Below are 19,554 nucleotides of genomic sequence, written 5' to 3' on the forward strand. Positions count from 1 at the left end.
CACCGCACAAATTTCAATGTGAAACTAAGTTAAAACTAGGCTACATTTTACATCCACATGTTCGTTAAATCTGGTAGATGGTAGGCCTAATGTAACAAGTATGGAAAGAGTTATGCGACCGATTGCCACCTGAACACTGTTGGAACACTGTTGGAATCCTGTTTGTATAGGCTACTCACTGGAAATGTAGCCTAATGAATTTTACTGCGCAAAGCACAAATTCCATTGCTGTTGATATGTTATCACATATTTCATATTAGCCATATGGAGCCAGTGTCACCTAATGTTGGCCTTGGCCCAACCGCCTGGCCTATAGGCTAGTATGGGCCTGTGGCAGAAATATTCCCAAAACACAATTACAACAAAACCACCAAAAGCGATGTTACGCATTTACAACATTTGAACACCAATTTTGGTGCTGTTGTAGTTTAGTATATAGCCTACATTTACCCTAGCCTATGTGATATGTGATAGTCCTGTTTATGTTCTCCGGCCCCTCAGTTGTGATACTGTCAGTATGTGTCATTGCGTTTTATTTTGTAATTTATTGTAGGCCTACCACAGTCTCAAAATGTATAGTCTAATTGAAGCGCAGTGAGTCATATATGGTAAATGAAGGTTTATTGAAGGAGTTATTGTTGGCCTTAGGTGTTCAGCCGCTGATGCTGTCGCCGGAAGTTGGTGGAGCTGCTGAGATGGCTATATTTCTGAATGAAGGCAATCAAGGCCCTTCTCTTGCTCTCCAAATCAGCCAGCATGAGAGACCGATCAAGGCCAGGGCCATGTAGGGTCCTGTCATGGCCTAGGATAGTGGGTCTGCGGGATGTTGCGCTGACCATTTCGTCACTCAGCTTAGAACCAATTTCAGCTTTACAGCTTTCCGCGTCAGCCACGGGGGATATTTCAGTAGCGACGGTCACTGCGCGCCGGTTCAGCTGGGCCAGGAGGTGACCGCGCCCTCTCTGGAAGTGAGGATTGGCAAACACCTGTACGATGGGAGAAGGGGGGTGATTAAGTCACACGTAAAATCCTTTTACATCGTAACCAAGCGGCAGGTTAAGACACATATGGCTCCAGTGGTATTAAATGAGCTCCTGAACAGCCATCCGTGCATAGCATCATTCTGTTTAACTCAATGTTGTGCTAAAGTAGTGATAGCCTACATACCTTGATCTCTTTGGCAGTGACGTCCATGCTGGGATTTCCATGCTGTTCTAGGTTAAATCCAGGTGTGGTAAATCCATACAGGTTAAGCTGTCGAAAGAACTTCTTGATGCCCTTTTTGCCGAATGTCCGATCAAACACGTCCCTTTCAAGGATTTCAGCCACGAACATCTTCTCGTGGATAACCACGGCAGTTCCATCAGCACTCCACCAGACGGACTGATAGGTGTCATTTTTAACAACATTCCAAAAGATATAGGGGAATAAGTCTGCGTGACCTGCTGGTCTACACTTCTCAGCGTCCGGTTTTGATTGAGTTCGTCTCAGTTCGAGACCGATTTTCTTCCTCTTGTCAGAGGGTATCAGTGACAAGAGCACCAGTGCCCTCTCCTTCCTCAAGATGTCCAGGACAGCAGTCGACAGGCGACTATACGGCCGAGGTTTGTACTTCTTTTGACCGGTCATCTTCAGATTAATGGGTGACTGGTCATTGTGAAGATCCATCATTTCGTCCATTAGGCTACAATATCAGAACACGTCTTACTCCTTCGCACTGCTGGCAGTGAATGAGACATAGAGCCAGTGATGAGAGAGCTAGAATCTTATAATGTTCTAAATTCTAGTTACCATGGCGAAAGACAACACAAAGAATTCTCTCACTTGGTTGTTGTGATTTAAAATCTGACTGATAGCCAAAGATTGTCTAGTTAGCCTACTGCTTTATAAACCGTCTCTGGCCTACAAAATACATCTCACTGAATTTATTCAATTTAGTGCATGTCACAAATTCAGAATTACACACATTTACAAAAAAAATGTACACAATTTTACATAAACTCAATAGATTAGGCTATGTCTGTACACTCCTCATAGGCTATTTCAGTTGTATGGGTTTGACAGGGGTTCTCAAACTGGTAGCCTAGCCTATGAGTGCACTGGTGGTAGGCGGACTCTCTGTTAGGTAGGTAAGGTAGGTAAGGTACTTTTATTTATATAGCGCATTTAATGTGCACTGAGTGCAGCCCAAAGCGCTTTACAGAACACAGAGACAGTGCCGAAACGGAGTGGCGTAGTCGCCAGCGTACCCATGACAACACAACAAACAAAACAAATTCACAAAATAACAAGACAAGATGCCAGACGGAGTGGCGTAATCGCCAGCGTACCCGTGACACCAAGACATACAATACAAGACATACAAACAAATAAACAAATGTTAAATAAATAATAAAACAAACAAAAAACAGAAAAGTCCACGTCAACTTAGTCCAATCGACTGCACTCAAGTCCCAGGGCAATGAAGACGCACAGCCTAGCCTAGCTATCAGGCCAACCGAAGACGGCGCTAGACAGGCCGTCTGGAGAGCACCATGAAGCAGTAGGCCTAGCAGCAGAAGCACCAAGCAGTCCAAAGCTGTGAGCGACCCTGCAGATGAGCAATTCGGTGGACCCCCGACAGCAACAGTTGCCTCCGGCCTCCATCGCCAGCACCGCTGCAGAGCATGGCTGTTGTGGTAGGCCTAGGCCTAGCCTACTCTGGGAGGCTAAGACAAAATAATCACAATTATATTCAAAATATATGAAATTTAATGAAAAATCATTAGGATAAATGTAAACTAGTTTTTTCTTGAAAAAACAAAACAAAACAATGCAAAACCATAGCCTACAATGTGCAATATATTTAAATTGGTCTGCTGCTCATAAGGTAGGCTAGCTACTTGTAGGTGGTAGGCCCCAAAGCCATCGATATCTCAAAGTTGCGACAGCCGTTGACTTCCATGTTAAAGCCAGATTAGAGCGGTCACGTGGTTAGTACTCAGTATGGTTATGGTTATGGTTATTTAGCAGACGCCTTTGTCCAAAGCGACATACAAATAAATAACAATACAAATTAAATAACAGTGAACAATTACAAAAAGGGGGAATAGCAATATTATCAATAAAACAATCAATTAAGCACTAACCTAATGAGAAATAAAACAATTAAATGAGAATAGCAATCAAATAAGTCACTCAGTTAATTATATGATAACAATAACTATAGCATGGTAAGGCTAAATTTAAGGACAATAGCAGAATAAATGTCAAATTCTAACAATGGACAAATTATAACAAAACAATACTATTATACAAACCATAACACATAACAAACGCTCAAAAGACTAAGTGCATATTAAACAAATATGCCTTAAAGGGATATTCCGCCATTTTTGGAAATACGCTCATTTTCCACCTCCCCTCGAGCAAAATAATCGATATTTACCTTGCTCCCGTTCATCCAGCCATTCTGTGAGTCTGGCGATACAACTTTTAGCTTCAGCCTAGCATAGATCATTGATTCGGATTAGACCATTAGCTTCTTGCCTGCTAGCTTCATGTTTAAAAGTTACTAAGATTTCTGGTAATTTTCCCATTTAAAACGTGTCTCCTCTCAAGTTAGAAAGTGCAATAAGACCAACTGAAAATTAAACCTGGCGTTTTTCTAGGCTGATTTGACATGGAACTACACTCTCATCTGGCGTAATAATCAAGGCAACTTGCAAACGTACCATAGGCGCAGTGATATCGTATGCAGCATCTGAAAATAGTCCCCATAGACAACAAGCAGTAGTAGTGCCAGTAGTTTGCAAGTTGCCTTGATTATTACGCCAGATGAGAGTGTAGTTCCATGTCAAATCAGCCTAGAAAAACGCCAGGTTTCATTTTCAGTTGGTCTTATTGCACTTTCTAACTTGAGAGGAGACACGTTTTAAATGGGAAAATTACCAGAAATCTTAGTCACTTTTAAACATGAAGCTAGCAGGCGAGAAGCTAATGGTCTAATCCGATTCAATGATCTATGCTAGGCTGAAGCTAAAAGTTGTATCGCCAGACTCACAGAATGGCTGGATGAACGGGAACAAGGTAAATATCGATTGTTTTGCTCGAGGGGAGGTGGAAAATGAGCGTATTTCCAAAAATGGCGGAATATCCCTTTAAGACCCCTCTTGAAAGATCCAAAACTGTTGCTGGAACGGAGAGTACTGGGCAACTCATTCCACCAACACGGAACCACTGAAGAATAGGATCTACAGTTTGACCTAGCATGAATGGTTTGTCGACATAACAGACGCTCCTCAGAAGATCGCAATGGGCGGTTGGGAATGTACATCTTGATCAAAGAACTGAAGTAGCTAGGAGCAGATCCAGTCAGTGTCCTATAGGCCAGAGTGAGAGATTTAAATTTAATTCTGGCTACTATAGGGAGCCAGTGGAGAGTAACTAGGAGAGGGGTTACATGTGTCCTCTTTGTTACAGTAGTTCCCCCGGTCCCTGGTTTACTACGGGATTGACAGCAGCGATCGCATTAATATTTACGGTGAATACTCGATGAAAATGACTATAAACTGCATTTCCACATACATATACATTACTCGATGAAAATGCATTATTATGCACACGACTATAAGCTATGTAGAAAAGTCGTATTATATTCATTCATTCTCAATGGAATAGTTCCCGGAAGTGCCGCCATTGTTTGTTCACGGGAGTCAACGGTAGTGTCGCAACTTTGAGATATCGATGGCTTTGGTAGGCCCTACTGTTTGAGAACCACTGGCAAAGGCCTTTTCGTGTAGCCTACATGCATCAGAGTGCCTCCTACTGGAGTATTTTGGTAGTTATTTCAATAAACCAACAAGTCTGCCACTGTGGAAATTCATCTTTGGCCCCACAGCATATAGGACACACAAGCAAGACAGCAGGTACAACACAAGGCAAACACTGACAAAGACTAGGCCTACACATCAAGTACAACTAGTCTTTGTCAGTGTTTGCCTTGTGTGTGCTATATGCTGTGGGACCAAAGATGAATTTCCAAGCTACCATCATTATGAGCAGCAGACCAATTTAAAAATATTGCACATTGTAGACTACTGTTTTGCATTGTTTTGTTTTTTTTCAAGAAAGAAAAAGCTAGTTTACATTTAGCCTAATGATTTTTCATGAAATATATTCATTTATTTTAAATATAATTGTGATTATTTTGTCTTCATGACATCTTAGAGACTCCCAGAGTAGGCCTACCACAACTGAGTCCGCCTACCACCAGTGCACTCGTAGGCTAAGCTACCAGTTTGAGAACCACTGTCAAACCCATAAAACTGAAATAGCCTATGAGGAGTGTAGGCTACAGACATAGCCTAATCTATTGAGTTTATGTAACATTGTGTAATTTTTTTGTAAATGTGTGTAATTCTGAATTTGTGACATGCACTACATTGCATAAATTCAGTGAGATGTAGGCCTATTGTGTAGGCCAGAGACAGTTTATAAAGCAGTAGCCTAGGCTAACTAGACATTCTTTGGCAATCAGTCAGATTTTAAACAAAGTCTTTTTAAAGCATATATAAGTGTCTCTGTTTTAAATCACAACAACCACATGAGAGAATTCTTTGTGTTGTCTTTCGCCATGGTAACTAGAATTTAGAACACTAGTAAGATTCTACCTCTCTCATCACTGGCTCTATGTCTCATTCACTGCCAGCAGTGCGAAGGACTAAGACGTGTTCTGATATTGTAGCCTAATGGACGAAATGATGGATCTTCACAATGACCAGTCACCCATTCATCTGAAGATGACCGGTCAAAAGAAGTACAAACCTCGGCCGTATAGTCGCCCGTCGACGGCTGTCCTGAACATCTTGAGGAAGGAGAGGGCACTGGTGCTCTTGTCACTGATACCCTCTGACAAGAGGAAGAAAATCGGTCTCGAACTGAGACGAACTCAATCAAAACCGGACGCTGAGAAGTGTAGACCAGCAGGTCACGCAGACTTATTCCCCTATATCTTTTGGAATGTTGTTAAAAATGACACCTATCAGTCCGTCTGGTGGAGTGCTGATGGAACTGCCGTGGTTATCCACGAGAAGATGTTCGTGGCTGAAATCCTTGAAAGGGGTGTGTTTGATCGGACATTCGGCAAAAAGGGCATCAAGAAGTTCTTTCGACAGCTTAACCTGTATGGATTTACCACACCTGGATTTAACCTAGAACACCATGGAAATCCCAGCATGGACGTCACTGCCAAAGAGATCAAGGTATGTAGGCTATCACTACTTTAGCACAACATTGAGTTAAACAGAATGATGCTGTGCACGGATGGCTGTTCAGGAGCTCATTTAATACCACTGGAGCCAGATGTGTCTGAACCTGCCGCTTGGTTACGATTTAAAAGGATTTTGCGTGTATATTGACATAACCACCCCCCTTCTCCCATCGTACAGGTGTTTGCCAATCCTCACTTCCAGAGAGGGCGCGGTCACCTCCTGGCCCAGCTGAACCGGCGCGCAGTGACCGTCGCTACTGAAATATCCCCCGTGGCTGACGCGGAAAGCTGTAAAGCTGAAATTGGTTCTAAGCTGAGTGACGAAATGGTCAGCGCAACATCCCGCAGACCCACTATCCTAGGCCATGACAGGACCCTACATGGCCCTGGCCTTGATCGGTCTCTCATGCTGGCTGATTTGGAGAGCAAGAGAAGGACCTTGATTGCCTTCATTCAGAAATATAGCCATCTCAGCAGCTCCACCAACTTCCGGCGACAGCATCAGCGGCTGAACACCTAAGGCCAACAATAACCCCTTCAATAAACCTTCATTTACCATATTATGACTCACTGCGCCGTTCTGAGCTTCAATTAGACTACATTTTGAGACTGTGGTAGGCCTACAAAATAAAACGCAATGACACACACTGACAGTATCACAACTGAGGGGCCGGAGAACATAAATAGGACTATGACATAAATATATCACATAGGCTAAATGTAGGCTATATACTAAACTACAACAGCACCAACATTGGTGTTCAAATGTTGTAAATGCATAACATCACTTTTGGTGGTTTTGTTGTAATTGTGTTTTGGGAATACTACTATAGGCCTGGCGGTTGGGCCAAGGCCAACATAGGTGACACTGGCTCCATATGGCTAATATGAAATATGTGATAACATATCAACAGCAATGGAATTTGTGCTTTGTGCAGTAAAATTCATTAGGCTACATTTCCAGTGAGCCTACAAACAAACAAAGACTACACAGCAAGTAAGGTAAGGTAGGTAAGGTACTTTTATTTATATAGCGCATTTCACGTGCACTGAGTGCAACCCAAAGCGCTTTACACAGAGACAGTGCCGAAATGGAGTGGCGTAGTCGCCAGCGTACCCATGACAACACAACAAACAAATTCACAAAATAACAAGACACAAGATGCCGGACGGAGTGGCGTAATCGCCAGCGTACCCGTGACACCAAGACATGAGACAGACAAACAAATAAACAAATGTCAAATACATAATAAAACAAACAAACAAACAAACAGAAAAGTCCACGCCAACTTAGTCCAACGAACCGCATCCAAGCAAGCGTCAGTGCGCTGTCTTGCTATCACTGGGGCAGAACCTCAGCAGACGATATGGCCCGTAGGCTAGTTGACATGATAATCCGTTGGCAAATTGTGTTCACCCGACAGGCACCAGAAATGTGTTTAGGCGCTGTAGTAGGCTACCAGAGCGACACAGGAGGATCCTCTGCTCTGGTGCTCTCCCGAAGCCGCGTCCCTCTGCTGTGCCAGACCAGCCGACAGTCCACCGACCATGACCAGCCATCGATGTCCTACGGTAGCTGACAGTCAACCGACCGAAACAGCCACAGAGTCCGCAGCAGTCCGCGCTGAGTTGAAATAGTCCAGCAGCCATCAGCAGAAAGGAGCTCCTCGGCCCTGGAACCACAGTCCAGCAAGACCAGCAGCACCAGTCACAGGTGCCCCATCGATCGCAGACGTCAAGAGAACGCTGATCCGAAAAACAGCGCAGGTCGAGCGGAGAGGCAGAGCACAGACGCCAGGATGCAGAAAAGCATGGGAACGCAAAACAAATACAAAAGTACAACATAAGGCAAACGCAAACAAAGACTACACAGCAAGTAGGCCTACAACAAAAAGCAAACACTTTATGTCTACTGCACAAGTGTGATCAACAGGCATAGTTCAAATGACTCCGTACGATAAGCCAGTTTGTGATGGGACCCAGCAGACGTGGACAGGAAGCAGTAGAGATAGATGTGCAGGTTTCCAGCCTGAGCTGCAGGGCAAAATCCAAATTGCCGGCAGATCAGGCGTTTACCCACAGTAATAGCCCACCAACAAGAGACACAAATCCACAAAGTTCTGTTTCTGTGTATGAGTTTGAATATGTTTGATAAACTTGAGCAAAATTAAAGTAAAATTGAGTAAAATTGGCCAGGCTCTGGTCACAAATTTAAATAGCTGGCAAAATGCAAGGATATCAAGCAGCAAAGTTTTGTTGCATGAACTGTTGTAAGGTATGTGGGAGCATGAGGTGATAAAGTTAGGATGGGTCCATGATGGACATTATTAATATTGGGGGTTCCAGTAAGATATTCTTTCACAGGGCACTATTCACAGGACTACACCATTTAATAGCATGTGAGAGAAGACAGACAATGTCTGTGTATATTTGGGGTAACAACGAGCCAGATGTGTCAGGTGTGTGTGTGTGTGTGTGTGTGTGGTGATGGACATCCCTCAAACCTAATATAGGCCAAACATACAGTATATTGGACTATTAACTGACTATCTATACATCTCCTAATCAATTTACATCATCAGCTAGGCTAATAATTAATTCGACATTGCATATTACATTCATTAATAGCCTACGAGACCATCCTTTTCTGAATTCAGATGCAATCAAATTGATTTACCCCATCAGTTCTGGGATAATGGACAAAATACGACTGACCATTCAAGAACACATTTTAGATAATGTTAAAAACTAATTAAACCCTTTATACAGAAACCTGAGGAAAAAAAGAAAATGGTAAAGAAGAGCTGCAACAATTTTGTTCCATCAAGCTACCCTTGGGGCTGAGCTGTTGGTGTGTACTTAACTTTTCAAATGACACAATGTCAAAGATAGGGCAATCACAGTGGCGTTAACAAGCCATGGCCAACACTGATTATATACTTATCAGCCAAATGCAAACCAGCAGAAGCCAATAACAGAATGAGCAGATTGGTTTGTGAGATGCCCTAGAAAGCTAGAAATAATCACAAGCACACAAATGTATTGCCATAATTACCAGATGAAGTCAGGGGCATCTATGTAACAATTATTTTAAGGTAGATTAGGGTTAGCTCGGTGCTAAACAGAGGCAAGACAGACCATGTTAAATGTATGAAAGAATTGAAGCACATATCCCTTACAAAAGACAAGTGAATGTAAGGGGAAGACGAGTGCACATAAGTTTACATGATGGGAATAAGGCAACAATGGTGAAATGATCATATGCTTGTGTTTGCGTTCTGTGAATGCACTGAGGACATAACGAAACCATACGAATGGACTCTTGTTGTATTTTGTACAGTCTGCCGTGCGGTAGTGCTGACCACACTCAACCCTTTCCAGTTTAGTTAACTGCTCTTCAAATACAATATTGATGTAAGCAATAGATATAAAATATCGATTTTTCAAATTCATCCCTTGATTCTGTGTCACATTACAAAGCAAGACATTTCCAAAGCAATGTGCACATCTAAGTATACAAAATATTCTCCTGCAGAAGAGTTAAAACTAGGAATGACAAGAAAGTATCAACCAGGTGTTGCAGACTTGAAAGGAAATATGTTACAATTGCAGTACAGTATTCATTGTTTTATTATGTAAAGAGATAGTGGTAGACCTAGAGCTAGCAAATTGCTGCAATACTGTGGGGTGCAAAAATGTATTTATAATTAATCTTGAGTCATAAAAATATTTGTGGAAAAATGATGTGTGATAAATGAGGTTTATCTAAATCATTAAACATTTTCCTTGTCTCTGCTTCAAAGGAACATGAGCTTACACGAAGCAAATAATGATGATGATGATAATAATAATAATAGACCCATGCAAATTATGCAAAATATACAAACAAACAATGTGATTCCAAGGCCAACCAAGGGAAGGTAATGCAAAAGGGGAACACATCTTTTCATGGAGTGGAGGGAGTGGAGTTCACGCTGAGCTTCTCCTAAACATGTCCTCGTATCTCCTCACTCTGTTAACCACGTGCACGTCACCCTTAACAATCAGCCTGGTGACTATGCATGAGGTAAGAATTAAGCCAAGGCATCCACAGCAGCAGCAGACCGCTTTAAAGGCGCTTTTTCTCTCCAGAGTCAGAGATGACACTCAATGTCAGCAGATTTGACACATTGGACGGTGATGACTGGTGATCAGTGTCAATGGGAACCGCCAGCCCTGCTGTCTGTGTGCCAGTCTGAGTGAGAAATACTATCAGACTGCCACAGCCAGCACACTCGACACACTTGATTGGGGCTTGTTTAAGAGAATTCAGGCACCTGTTTCTTTGTATTTCCAGAAAATAAGCTGCAGTGTTGAATGCCTTCAATTTAAAATTGAATTACTCCATGCTTAACCCCCTGCAAACACATCAGGATCACAACAACCACAACTTTCATACAATCAAATAAAAGACAAAGAAATTTATTTTACAATGTAAACAGCTCAGTTTAGTTCAGTTATGTACATTAGGCCTATTAGGGAGAATGTTTCTTTTTGTTCAATCTGTACATCTAACCTGTAGTGAGGTGGAGCGTATATGTCTCAGGCACTTTAGTCTGATTTACGGTTCTGTGTTAACCTGCCATAGCTATGCTGTTACCTCTGAGTCTGTGCCGCTGTGAACCACTGAAATAGTAGTAGTAGAGGGGCAAATCCTGCCATGTTCAAATACATGTAATTTGCTTGTCCTTTTCTTGCTTAGATTTTGTGGAATTTATCTAGAAATAGACACAGTATAACAACCTTGTTATTGTAATCAAATTACATCTGATCTGAGACCATGTGAGATATGTCTGCTAGCCCGTTTACTTTATGTTAGTAAGCAAACTTCCCACAACTGCCCACAAAGTACTGCCAAATGGACACTGTACAATCAGAACATCACTGTAACCAAAAATATGTCTGAATTTATTTGCAAAGCTTCTCAGCAAACTAACACGTTGCTGAAAATCCACAGAAAGCTGCTGAAGTGTAATGGCTATCAACACACATAGCAGGCTGATCAATCACAGTCCTTGTGGTCTGCATTGCCTCAAGGCGAGGTCACAATTTTGAGGAGGTGCACGTTAGGTGACGGCATAGAGCTTGGCGACGCAGGACATGCATCCTTAAAGTTGTGGGTGGACGTGGGCATAGGGCATAGAGCATGGCAACCAAAAATGTACTTTAGCCCTCATGACCTTAAGACCTCGCGGAAGCAAGGCACCTGCAGTCAGCTTATGCTGTTGTTCTCCTATGACTGCACCAACATGGAGCCTCCTCTGTGATGACAGGAAACTTTCCATTTGACTCAAATCAGTCATCCATTATGGTGGCAATTTAAGGCCAATAAAGAAGCATTTCATTTCAGCACATCTAAAAAATAAAAAATATGGGAAACATTATTACTATCACATTTTGAAAAAAAAATCTGCAACAAAGAAATCAAATGATATGAAATCAATCATTGTTTTGCTTGTGTGCCAGACTACCGTGTGTATGAACAGGCACAAGGATCTACTGTAAATCCCTGTTACCTTGGAACCTAACCTGAGCATTTCCTGTTCACCTCTAAGGTCACACGAAAGACGTGAGACGTGCAGTATATAGAAAAACAGAACAATTTGTTCACAGTTTGAATGTATTTCAGGCAGAATAAATACACATGTACTTCAGAAGCTATAACTGAAGCACAACCACCGCATGCAATCCTACATCATGAGGTCAAGGTTTACATCAGGTGACAAAGCCTCTGATCCGAAATCTCTGTTATTCAAATAAAAAGTGTTTGATAAACACCACCAGAGGGGAGTAAACCTTCTACCATGCGTCCAATACAGCCACCAGCTGGAGACAAAGCAAAGTGGAAGGCCCACTTGACTGTACATGTAGTATCAAAACAAAAATGAACGAGTATGAGAATAGACAAGACAATACCACAGTGAATCAATAGAACTGCAAGCAAACCAAACAGCTCCCAGGCATGCACTTGCATGCAACAGACACACATGAGCACACAAACAGGCCCAGGCAGCCACCACCACACTGCTGCAACTGGAGCGAGTGGTGGAACGGAATGCAGCCAAGCAACGGGGACAGGTGATAGGCCAGCACAGAGATGTCCATGGACAAAGCGGACGTCTGCCCTGTGTAGCCTCGCTTCCTTTTTATGGAGCACTGCTGCCAACTGCCCACTTACGAAGAAGCCAGGGCAGGAGTGAGGTAGGGTGCCTCTCATTCGTCTTTTATACATCCTCCCTTCCTTCCTCGGTCCTCGTCCTCACTGATCTACATAAAGAATGATGGGGCGGCATCAATGGGATAGTCTATCCAGTGCTAGTTATAGATCAGTGGGAACGAGCCTGGAGGATCGAGGAGAGATGTTGAGATGCACCTGCGTGGCAGGCATAGGTTGAACACCTCATCCTCCTGCATTCTGAGGCTGTTGGTCTCTCCTTTTCTCCAGAGCTGACCCTGAACAGACCCTTCTTGGGGTCATATAGGCTGGGTCCACAACCTGTGCTTTTTGAAAGCCTCAGCCAGAAGGCCCTTTCTCCTGCCACTGCCAGGCCCTTCACTCGACCTCAGCCTTGCACTGAGGGGAGTGCAGGAGCAGGCTGTTCACCATGCAGATTTCGTCCCAGAGCACCAGGTTTGGCACCTCTGAGTCCATATTGGTGCCCCATTATCTCCTCCAGGATACCGGCCTGATGCGCTGACAGGAGAGTGACAGCATTCAGGGAGCAGACAGACTGTGCTACATACTTATCATACATGCGCTGGTAAATGGAAGCTGTCAGGCAATCCATTTTGCTGGGTAGGGAGATATGAAGAGGCTGAACTCGTGTAGCAGTTAGGGTGGAGGTGGCAAGACACTCAAGGCTCCACTGCTAGGGGTCTAGTCAACCCCAGCTGGCCCTGGAGTAGCTCTTGGTGGCAAGCTTGCTCATTATGGGGCTATACCAGATGCAGGATCGCAGGAGCTACTTTGCCAGTGCTAGGGCTGGGGGAGTCTTTCCCATCATATAAATGGCCCTCTAGCCTAATATGGCCAGTTCAATCAGTAGACTGATCTCTGCAACACCCCTGCCAGTTTAATATCTGCAAACAACTCACACCTTGCACCCCCCAAAGTGTCTGCCTTTATCAGTAATTATGACCGCCGCTAGCCTATTGGCATGTAGATGTTGGTGCTGAGTGAAGGATTGCCGGTGGAGGTTGGGGATTGAGATGTGAATGATGAAACGAGCATGGTACCTACAGGATGAGCAGGATTACCATTGCAACAACACATCATCAGTAGGGTAAAACTAACCTGTCTCACGACGGTCTAAGCCCAGCTCACGTTCCCTATTACTGGGTGAACAATCCAATGCTTGGTGAATTCTGCTTCACAATGATAGGAGGAGCAGACACCGAAGGATCACTGCCTATGACTGCAAAGCTTTGCAGTGAGTGGTCAGGTCAGTGCATTACAAAGACTGAGCTACCAACTATCCAGCACCTTTGCAGCCAGCCAGCGCTGCATGAGAAAGGCCAAGCGCATCCTCTCTGACCCCAGCTTCAGGCTCGTCACCCTCCAGCCATCCGGTAACAGGTACAAGAGTGTTCAGGCCTGTAGCCAGCCAGCAGACACAGATACAGTTTCTATCCACAAACCATCAGAACTATTTTAGATACTGTATGCAGTATATACATATATATATATATATATATATATATATATATTATCTTAATACTCACCCACTCTTCAGTCTTATTCTTCTTTAAAGTTGAGCTGTCTCTTGAGCATCATTTTCATGACTGATAAATGTCTGAGTACATGAATAAAACTTGAAACATTAACCCCGCCCACACACACCACCACCAAACACACAGATTAATAAACTGCACTCAAACACGCACGCACGTACACACACGCACATACACTCACATCACATGAGTTGCAAAAGTAGGGAAAGAGACAAGCGTGATTTGATTTGGTGGAGAGAATGTACAGGACTGAGCCTCAGTCATATTTTGCATCACTATGTGATGCATCTAGTTATTTTTTTTTGCGTTACCTGGATTTGCTGCTGCATATGGGCAAAACACAAAGTGCTTTGAAAAGTACTGGAAATGTACAGTGACAACAAATGCATTTTATTGTATTATTTGACGTGCAGTTGGTATGACGGTTGATTGATAGATGGATGTCTGTCCTGTTCAATTAACAAGCTAAAGTGACATTACCAGTTGTCACTCTGCAATTTTGTCTGACCTGATCATGGTGCTGTCTCAAGCTTTGAATGCCGTTGTGGAACTTTCCTGGTTGTCATCTTCAAAGACTTCAACGGTGGGAGTGCCCTACACTTTTTTTCTTGGGGACAAATTCAAAGTATGTTACTGCTAGATGATACCATCATACACTGAGGACATTCTTGACAATTGTGCACAAAACCTTTGTGAAATATTTTTAAAGTAAGTAACTGTATGCCTACTTTGTGATGTGAATTTTTCACATTGCAATTTCATGTCCTGCAGTATGTGTAAAGGCCTGAGGACCTCCATTTTGAGTTCAAGGCATCCATTTTATCAGTTTCATATACTGTAAATAAATGCTGACTATTAATACAACATACTGTACATGCAAAGGAAAAAAAAAAAAAAAACCTTTATCATGACGAAGTAATAAGAATAATTTAAGCATGATTTTTAGATCAGAGGTAAGACAATCACAAGGCATCTTTCGTCGCTCAATGTCGGTATAGATGCATGTACAGCCAAAACAACTCCCAAAACTGAAAACATTGAAAACCAGTGAAATCAACGGAGTGAAGTTTTTGTGTGTGCCAGAAGGTAAAATGTGAGCGCTCTGAAACAGCTGTAGTGTGTCCAGGCTGAACATCTGTGCCGCCGGGGGGCGAAATCACCAAGCTCCGTTGATGTCTCCTGTCCCAAGTCACGCTTATCTAAGCACAGGGCCACCCTCTCCTCCTCCCGCAGTGACCCCTCTCTGCCCAGGGGACCCGGGGGCAGGAGTAGGAACAGGAGCAGGCAAGGGCACGAGAGCTGCAGGGCGCAGGGGTGCCAGCCAGTCAAGGGCACAGGCTTGGACACGGGCACCACAGGGCCACAAACACATCTGTTCCCCTTGGTACCGGACCAAAGCGGGGGAGAGAGAGAGAGAAAGAGAGGGACAGAGGAGAAGAGGGGAGGATGAAAGAGTGGAGAAGAGTGAGAGAGAGAACAGAGAGGATGAGAGGGAGATGAAGAGGTAGGAGAATAGAAAGGAGAAAGAAGACGAGTGGAGAAAGAGAGCGAAATGAAGAGGGTGAGGAGTGGAAGTGTGAATGAGAGAGAGAGAGAGAGAGGACAAGAGCGAAAGTCAAGAAGGGATGAGAGCAGAGGAGAGAGACTGGAATAGAGGGAATAAATCAGAGAGAGCAGACAGAAGAAAGAATTCAAGAGAGAGGGGGAGGAGATGATAGAAAAGAGAGAGGAAAATGACTCAACAAGAACCAAGGTCACAAATCAGCACAATCACAGAAAGCGCCAGAAACAGGAATTTGTACAAAACCCATTTATTCAACTTTATTAACATCAAGGTATTTGCAACATTTTTTCTCACCGTTTTTTTCTCGTTGTTGTGGTTGTCGTCATATTGACAAATATAAAACAGACTGCATGTACAACAGAGTGGACCCCTACGGCACTATGCAAACACAAAGTGAAATGATTTTTCTTGGCCCCCTCGGTTTATCCTCGCGTACAACAAATTCACCACAGGTTTTTCTTTTTCTTTTCTTTTTTGCGGTCTTCTGGTCTAGTGAAGAATGTTCCGCTGGGTTCTTGATTCCGGATGCGGAGCTCCTTTATCCACTGTAGCGCCGCTGTAGGAGAACCTTTTGTGTACCTCAGTGGGGGCAAGATGAGAGCACGGCAGTTGCGGAGTACCACGTGTGGACGATGAGTCAGGAACGACCCGATCTGGCCCGGTCCCTCCACCACAACCAGACCAGTGAATCTGAGGGTCGTCGTTCGCAAAGAAAAAATAAAATAAAAACAAATTTAAAAATAAGGGTGTTTTCCGATCAAAAGGTACAGGCCATCATCGAGATACATTGATTTGAGATACTGCTTTGGCCAGATAAAAACACTCTTCAGAAGCTCTAGGAGGAGGTTAAGCGCTATACACATGAGTCCAGATCCCTTGTCTCAGGTCACAACCCAGGGTGGGAGTTCTCTCTGGGTCCTTGGGATTTTGGTCAACCTTTCCTTCCCAGGATAAGACCTGGGGCGTGTGTGTGTTTGTGTTGAGAATGTATTTATGCGAGGCGTCACTGGTACATGACGTAACCCCCGTCTCAGAAAACTTCTGTCGTTCAGTGTGTGTGTGATGAGGTCTTTTGAGCGACACACTTGCTCGCAGAGATAAAGAGAAAGAGAGAAAAAAAGTCACAGTTTACAGCTATTGAGAGCGATGCCCGAATCTGTACATGACATTGTCCTCAAGATTCATTAGTCTATTCAGTTTTTTCTTTTATAACAATAAGTTTATGTAAGTCCGCTAACTCTGTATGTATGCATTTGATCTCTTTTTTTAATATAGATAATCATTCTATAAAGTATCAGGAGATGAAAAGGCTTATAAAAGGTTGTTCCCCTTCCCCAGACGAATGAATGAACGCGCGAGTGGCTAATCAGAAGATGATAATATAATAATGACGATAACAATAAAGAAACCATCAGTAGCAGCACTGAGTATGTGTTTGTTAATATCAGTTAACGCTGGGGCATATCGAAAACACATGCCCTCCGTGCTATGACTATAAAAATTAAAAAGTAAATAAAACATACAAAAAAGTCAAATATGAATAACCATGGAAAATAAAAGTAGACCCCTTAGACTTACATACATACAACAACCAGTGTAAATGATTAAAAATAACAAACAATAATGATAAAATCTAGATTATGTAGTAATAATAATATGGTAGTAATGGCAATGGCAATGGCAAGGATTATTGAACAACATAAACAATGCCGATGATCAGCAGGATGCATGAACAGGGGAAGCCATTGTGCATTGGAGACATCAGAATGGTTACTATTTTTTGTCTGAATAGGCTTTTCATTTAAGGGAGCTTGCTTTGTTTTCTGGTCTGTCTGTTTGTTGTGTTGGTGTGTGACAGGGGGAGGGTGGGGGATAAAGCAAGTTTGTTGTGCCAGTCCTTTAGGTGTTGCTCCAAAAAAATGGGGGGAGGGGGGGCTCCTGCCACCCCCACCATCACCTGTGCTCCTCATTCCCATTCCCCATTCCACTCCTCCCAACTCCACCCCACCAAGGAGAAGTTTCCGGAAGAGAACTGGCTGGGTGGGTGTTGCCCAGAAGATCCAAAGCCCGGCTGGGGGAGGATGGGGGGTAGGGGGGGGCAAGCCGGTGCTGTTGTAGAAGGGGGAAGCGGTTACGTTGCATAGTGATCAAAGCTGCCCAGGTACTCCAGAGCTGCCCGGTAACATAGCTGATACTGGTCCTGCAGGAGAGAGAGAGAGAGAGAGAGAGAGAGAGAGAGAGAGGACAGAGAGGGAAAGAGAAAACAAAACAGAAAAGCAGAATGAGGACAAAACAGAAAAGCAAAACATCCCTACGTCTGACATTGGGCTTCCTGGTGAGGCAGCGTTTTTTTAGTGCAGCAGCCCGCGGCGCTGCCGGGACACTCTGCATTGGGCTGCGGCGTGAACACATCAAGGCTCTCGCCCGTCTGACTGAAAGTTTGCCTCGCCTGCATCAGGAGCTCAGCGGGGGGCTGTCTCTCTCACCGGCGCACCCCTTCCATGGCTGACTAGACAAAGCAGGCCCGGAAACATGCTACATCTCCGGCTGTCTCTGAAGCCTACTACGGCTCCCTCTACCTCAATCCCTCTCCCCTGCCTGCCCTCTTCATCTCCCTCCCTCTCTTCCACTATTTGTCTCCATTTCCTATTTTCTTTCTTTCTCTTATCCTTTATTTATCTGTCATGTCTTTCATTCCCTTACCCCTCTTTCTCTCATTTACTCTACCTCTTTCTTTCTACCTCTTTTTTTATCTGTCATGTCTTTCATTGCCTTACCCCTCTTTCTCTCGTTTACTCTACCTCTTTCTTTCTCTCTCTGAACCCCTCGCTCTCTATTTTCTCCTTGCCTTTCCCCTCCATCACATTTTTTCAACATACATTTCAAAGGCTTTACTGACATGACAAGAGTTCTGGTGTTGTCAAAGAGAGATGGATAGATAGATAGATAGATAGATAGATAGATAGATAGAGAAGGAGAGAGAGAGAGAGAGAGAGAGAGAGAGAGATAGAGGGATAAATGGATTGAGTGCTGCTTGTGTGCGTACCTCTGTCTGCACCATGGCTGGTCTCTGGGTGCGCAGTGTCTTGACGGTCTGGAAGAGGTCCACCACGCCCTCGTATCTCATCCTCTCCAGCACGATGCTCAGGGTGATAAAGACGCCCGTCCGCCCAACACCCGCACTGCAGGGAGGGAGCACACACACACACACACACACACACACATACACACACACACACACACACACACACACACACACACACACACACACACACACACACACACACACACACACACACACACACACACACACACACACACACACACACAGTCAGTATACATAAGCTCAAAGGCATACACATTCATGCTCTCAGACACTACACAACCACACACACACACACAAAGCACACGCAGACTCTGTCTCTGACCTGCAGTGCACAGTGATTGGTCCGTCCTGGCCGAACTGTTCCTTGGTTTTGTGCACTTGGCCGATGAAGTCGATGAAGCCCTCTCCAGTTTTTGGCACGCCCTGTTCCGGCCAATCAGTGAACTGGAACTGGCGGATAGTCCTGGACTGGCCATCCTGCACGGAAATGTGAAAATGATCCGTTAGTACAATATGCAAACAACTACAACAACCGACATCAAACAACTACAAAAGCTTCCCTCAATCGCTTAGTGTAAATGACATGGAGCTAGGATTAGGAAGACATTACACAGTGACAAGAAATAGGCTTCCTATATAATACGTCCAATATTCAGCTCACAATCTATGAGGCAACACAGAGCTTGTCATAACACCATAGAGAGAGAGAGAGAGAGAGAGAGAGAGAGAGAGAGAGAGAGAGAGAGACATCAATGCACCATGGCTCACAATGGCTAAAACTGACATCTCTAGACTCAAACAGCACTGATCTATTCAAAAGAGCGAGTGACAGACCTCACTAATGCATCGTGCCGATACCACACG

The 19,554-nt window shown here is 43.9% G+C and overlaps 3 protein-coding genes across 11 annotated transcripts in view; 1 reads left to right on the forward strand and 2 right to left on the reverse strand.

Moving 5' to 3' along the window:
* Positions 1-482: 482 nt before the first annotated feature.
* LOC134102761 (uncharacterized) lies at positions 483-1,698 on the reverse strand. Its single transcript, XM_062556988.1, has 2 exons — positions 1,168-1,698; positions 483-986 (listed from the first exon to the last, which is right to left on the reverse strand). The coding sequence occupies exons 1-2, from the start codon at positions 1,678-1,680 to the stop codon at positions 645-647; spliced, it is 855 nt and encodes a 284-aa protein (XP_062412972.1). The 5' UTR covers positions 1,681-1,698; the 3' UTR covers positions 483-644.
* A 2,383-nt stretch (positions 1,699-4,081) lies between these two features.
* LOC134102389 (heat shock transcription factor, Y-linked-like) lies at positions 4,082-6,770 on the forward strand. Its single transcript, XM_062556474.1, has 3 exons — positions 4,082-4,256; positions 5,693-6,242; positions 6,429-6,770. Exons 2-3 carry the CDS (start codon positions 5,730-5,732, stop codon positions 6,768-6,770), a joined length of 855 nt encoding a protein of 284 aa, XP_062412458.1. The 5' UTR covers positions 4,082-4,256; positions 5,693-5,729.
* Positions 6,771-15,815: 9,045 nt separating this feature from the next.
* The window catches only part of ptprfa (protein tyrosine phosphatase receptor type Fa), a 210,905-nt gene continuing 207,166 nt past the window's right edge, over positions 15,816-19,554 (reverse strand). For all 9 annotated transcript variants that reach the window (XM_062556610.1, XM_062556618.1, XM_062556617.1 and 6 more), the window contains 3 exons: positions 19,013-19,167; positions 18,631-18,766; positions 15,816-17,784 (listed from right to left, as the gene is read on the reverse strand). In XM_062556610.1, coding sequence (XP_062412594.1) covers positions 17,716-17,784; positions 18,631-18,766; positions 19,013-19,167 — 360 coding nt within the window. In that variant the 3' untranslated portion in view covers positions 15,816-17,715. The remainder of the gene's footprint in view (positions 17,785-18,630; positions 18,767-19,012; positions 19,168-19,554) is intronic.

The sequence above is a fragment of the Sardina pilchardus genome, chromosome 15, assembly GCF_963854185.1.
Source record: "Sardina pilchardus chromosome 15, fSarPil1.1, whole genome shotgun sequence".
Lineage (NCBI taxonomy): Eukaryota > Metazoa > Chordata > Actinopteri > Clupeiformes > Clupeidae > Sardina > Sardina pilchardus.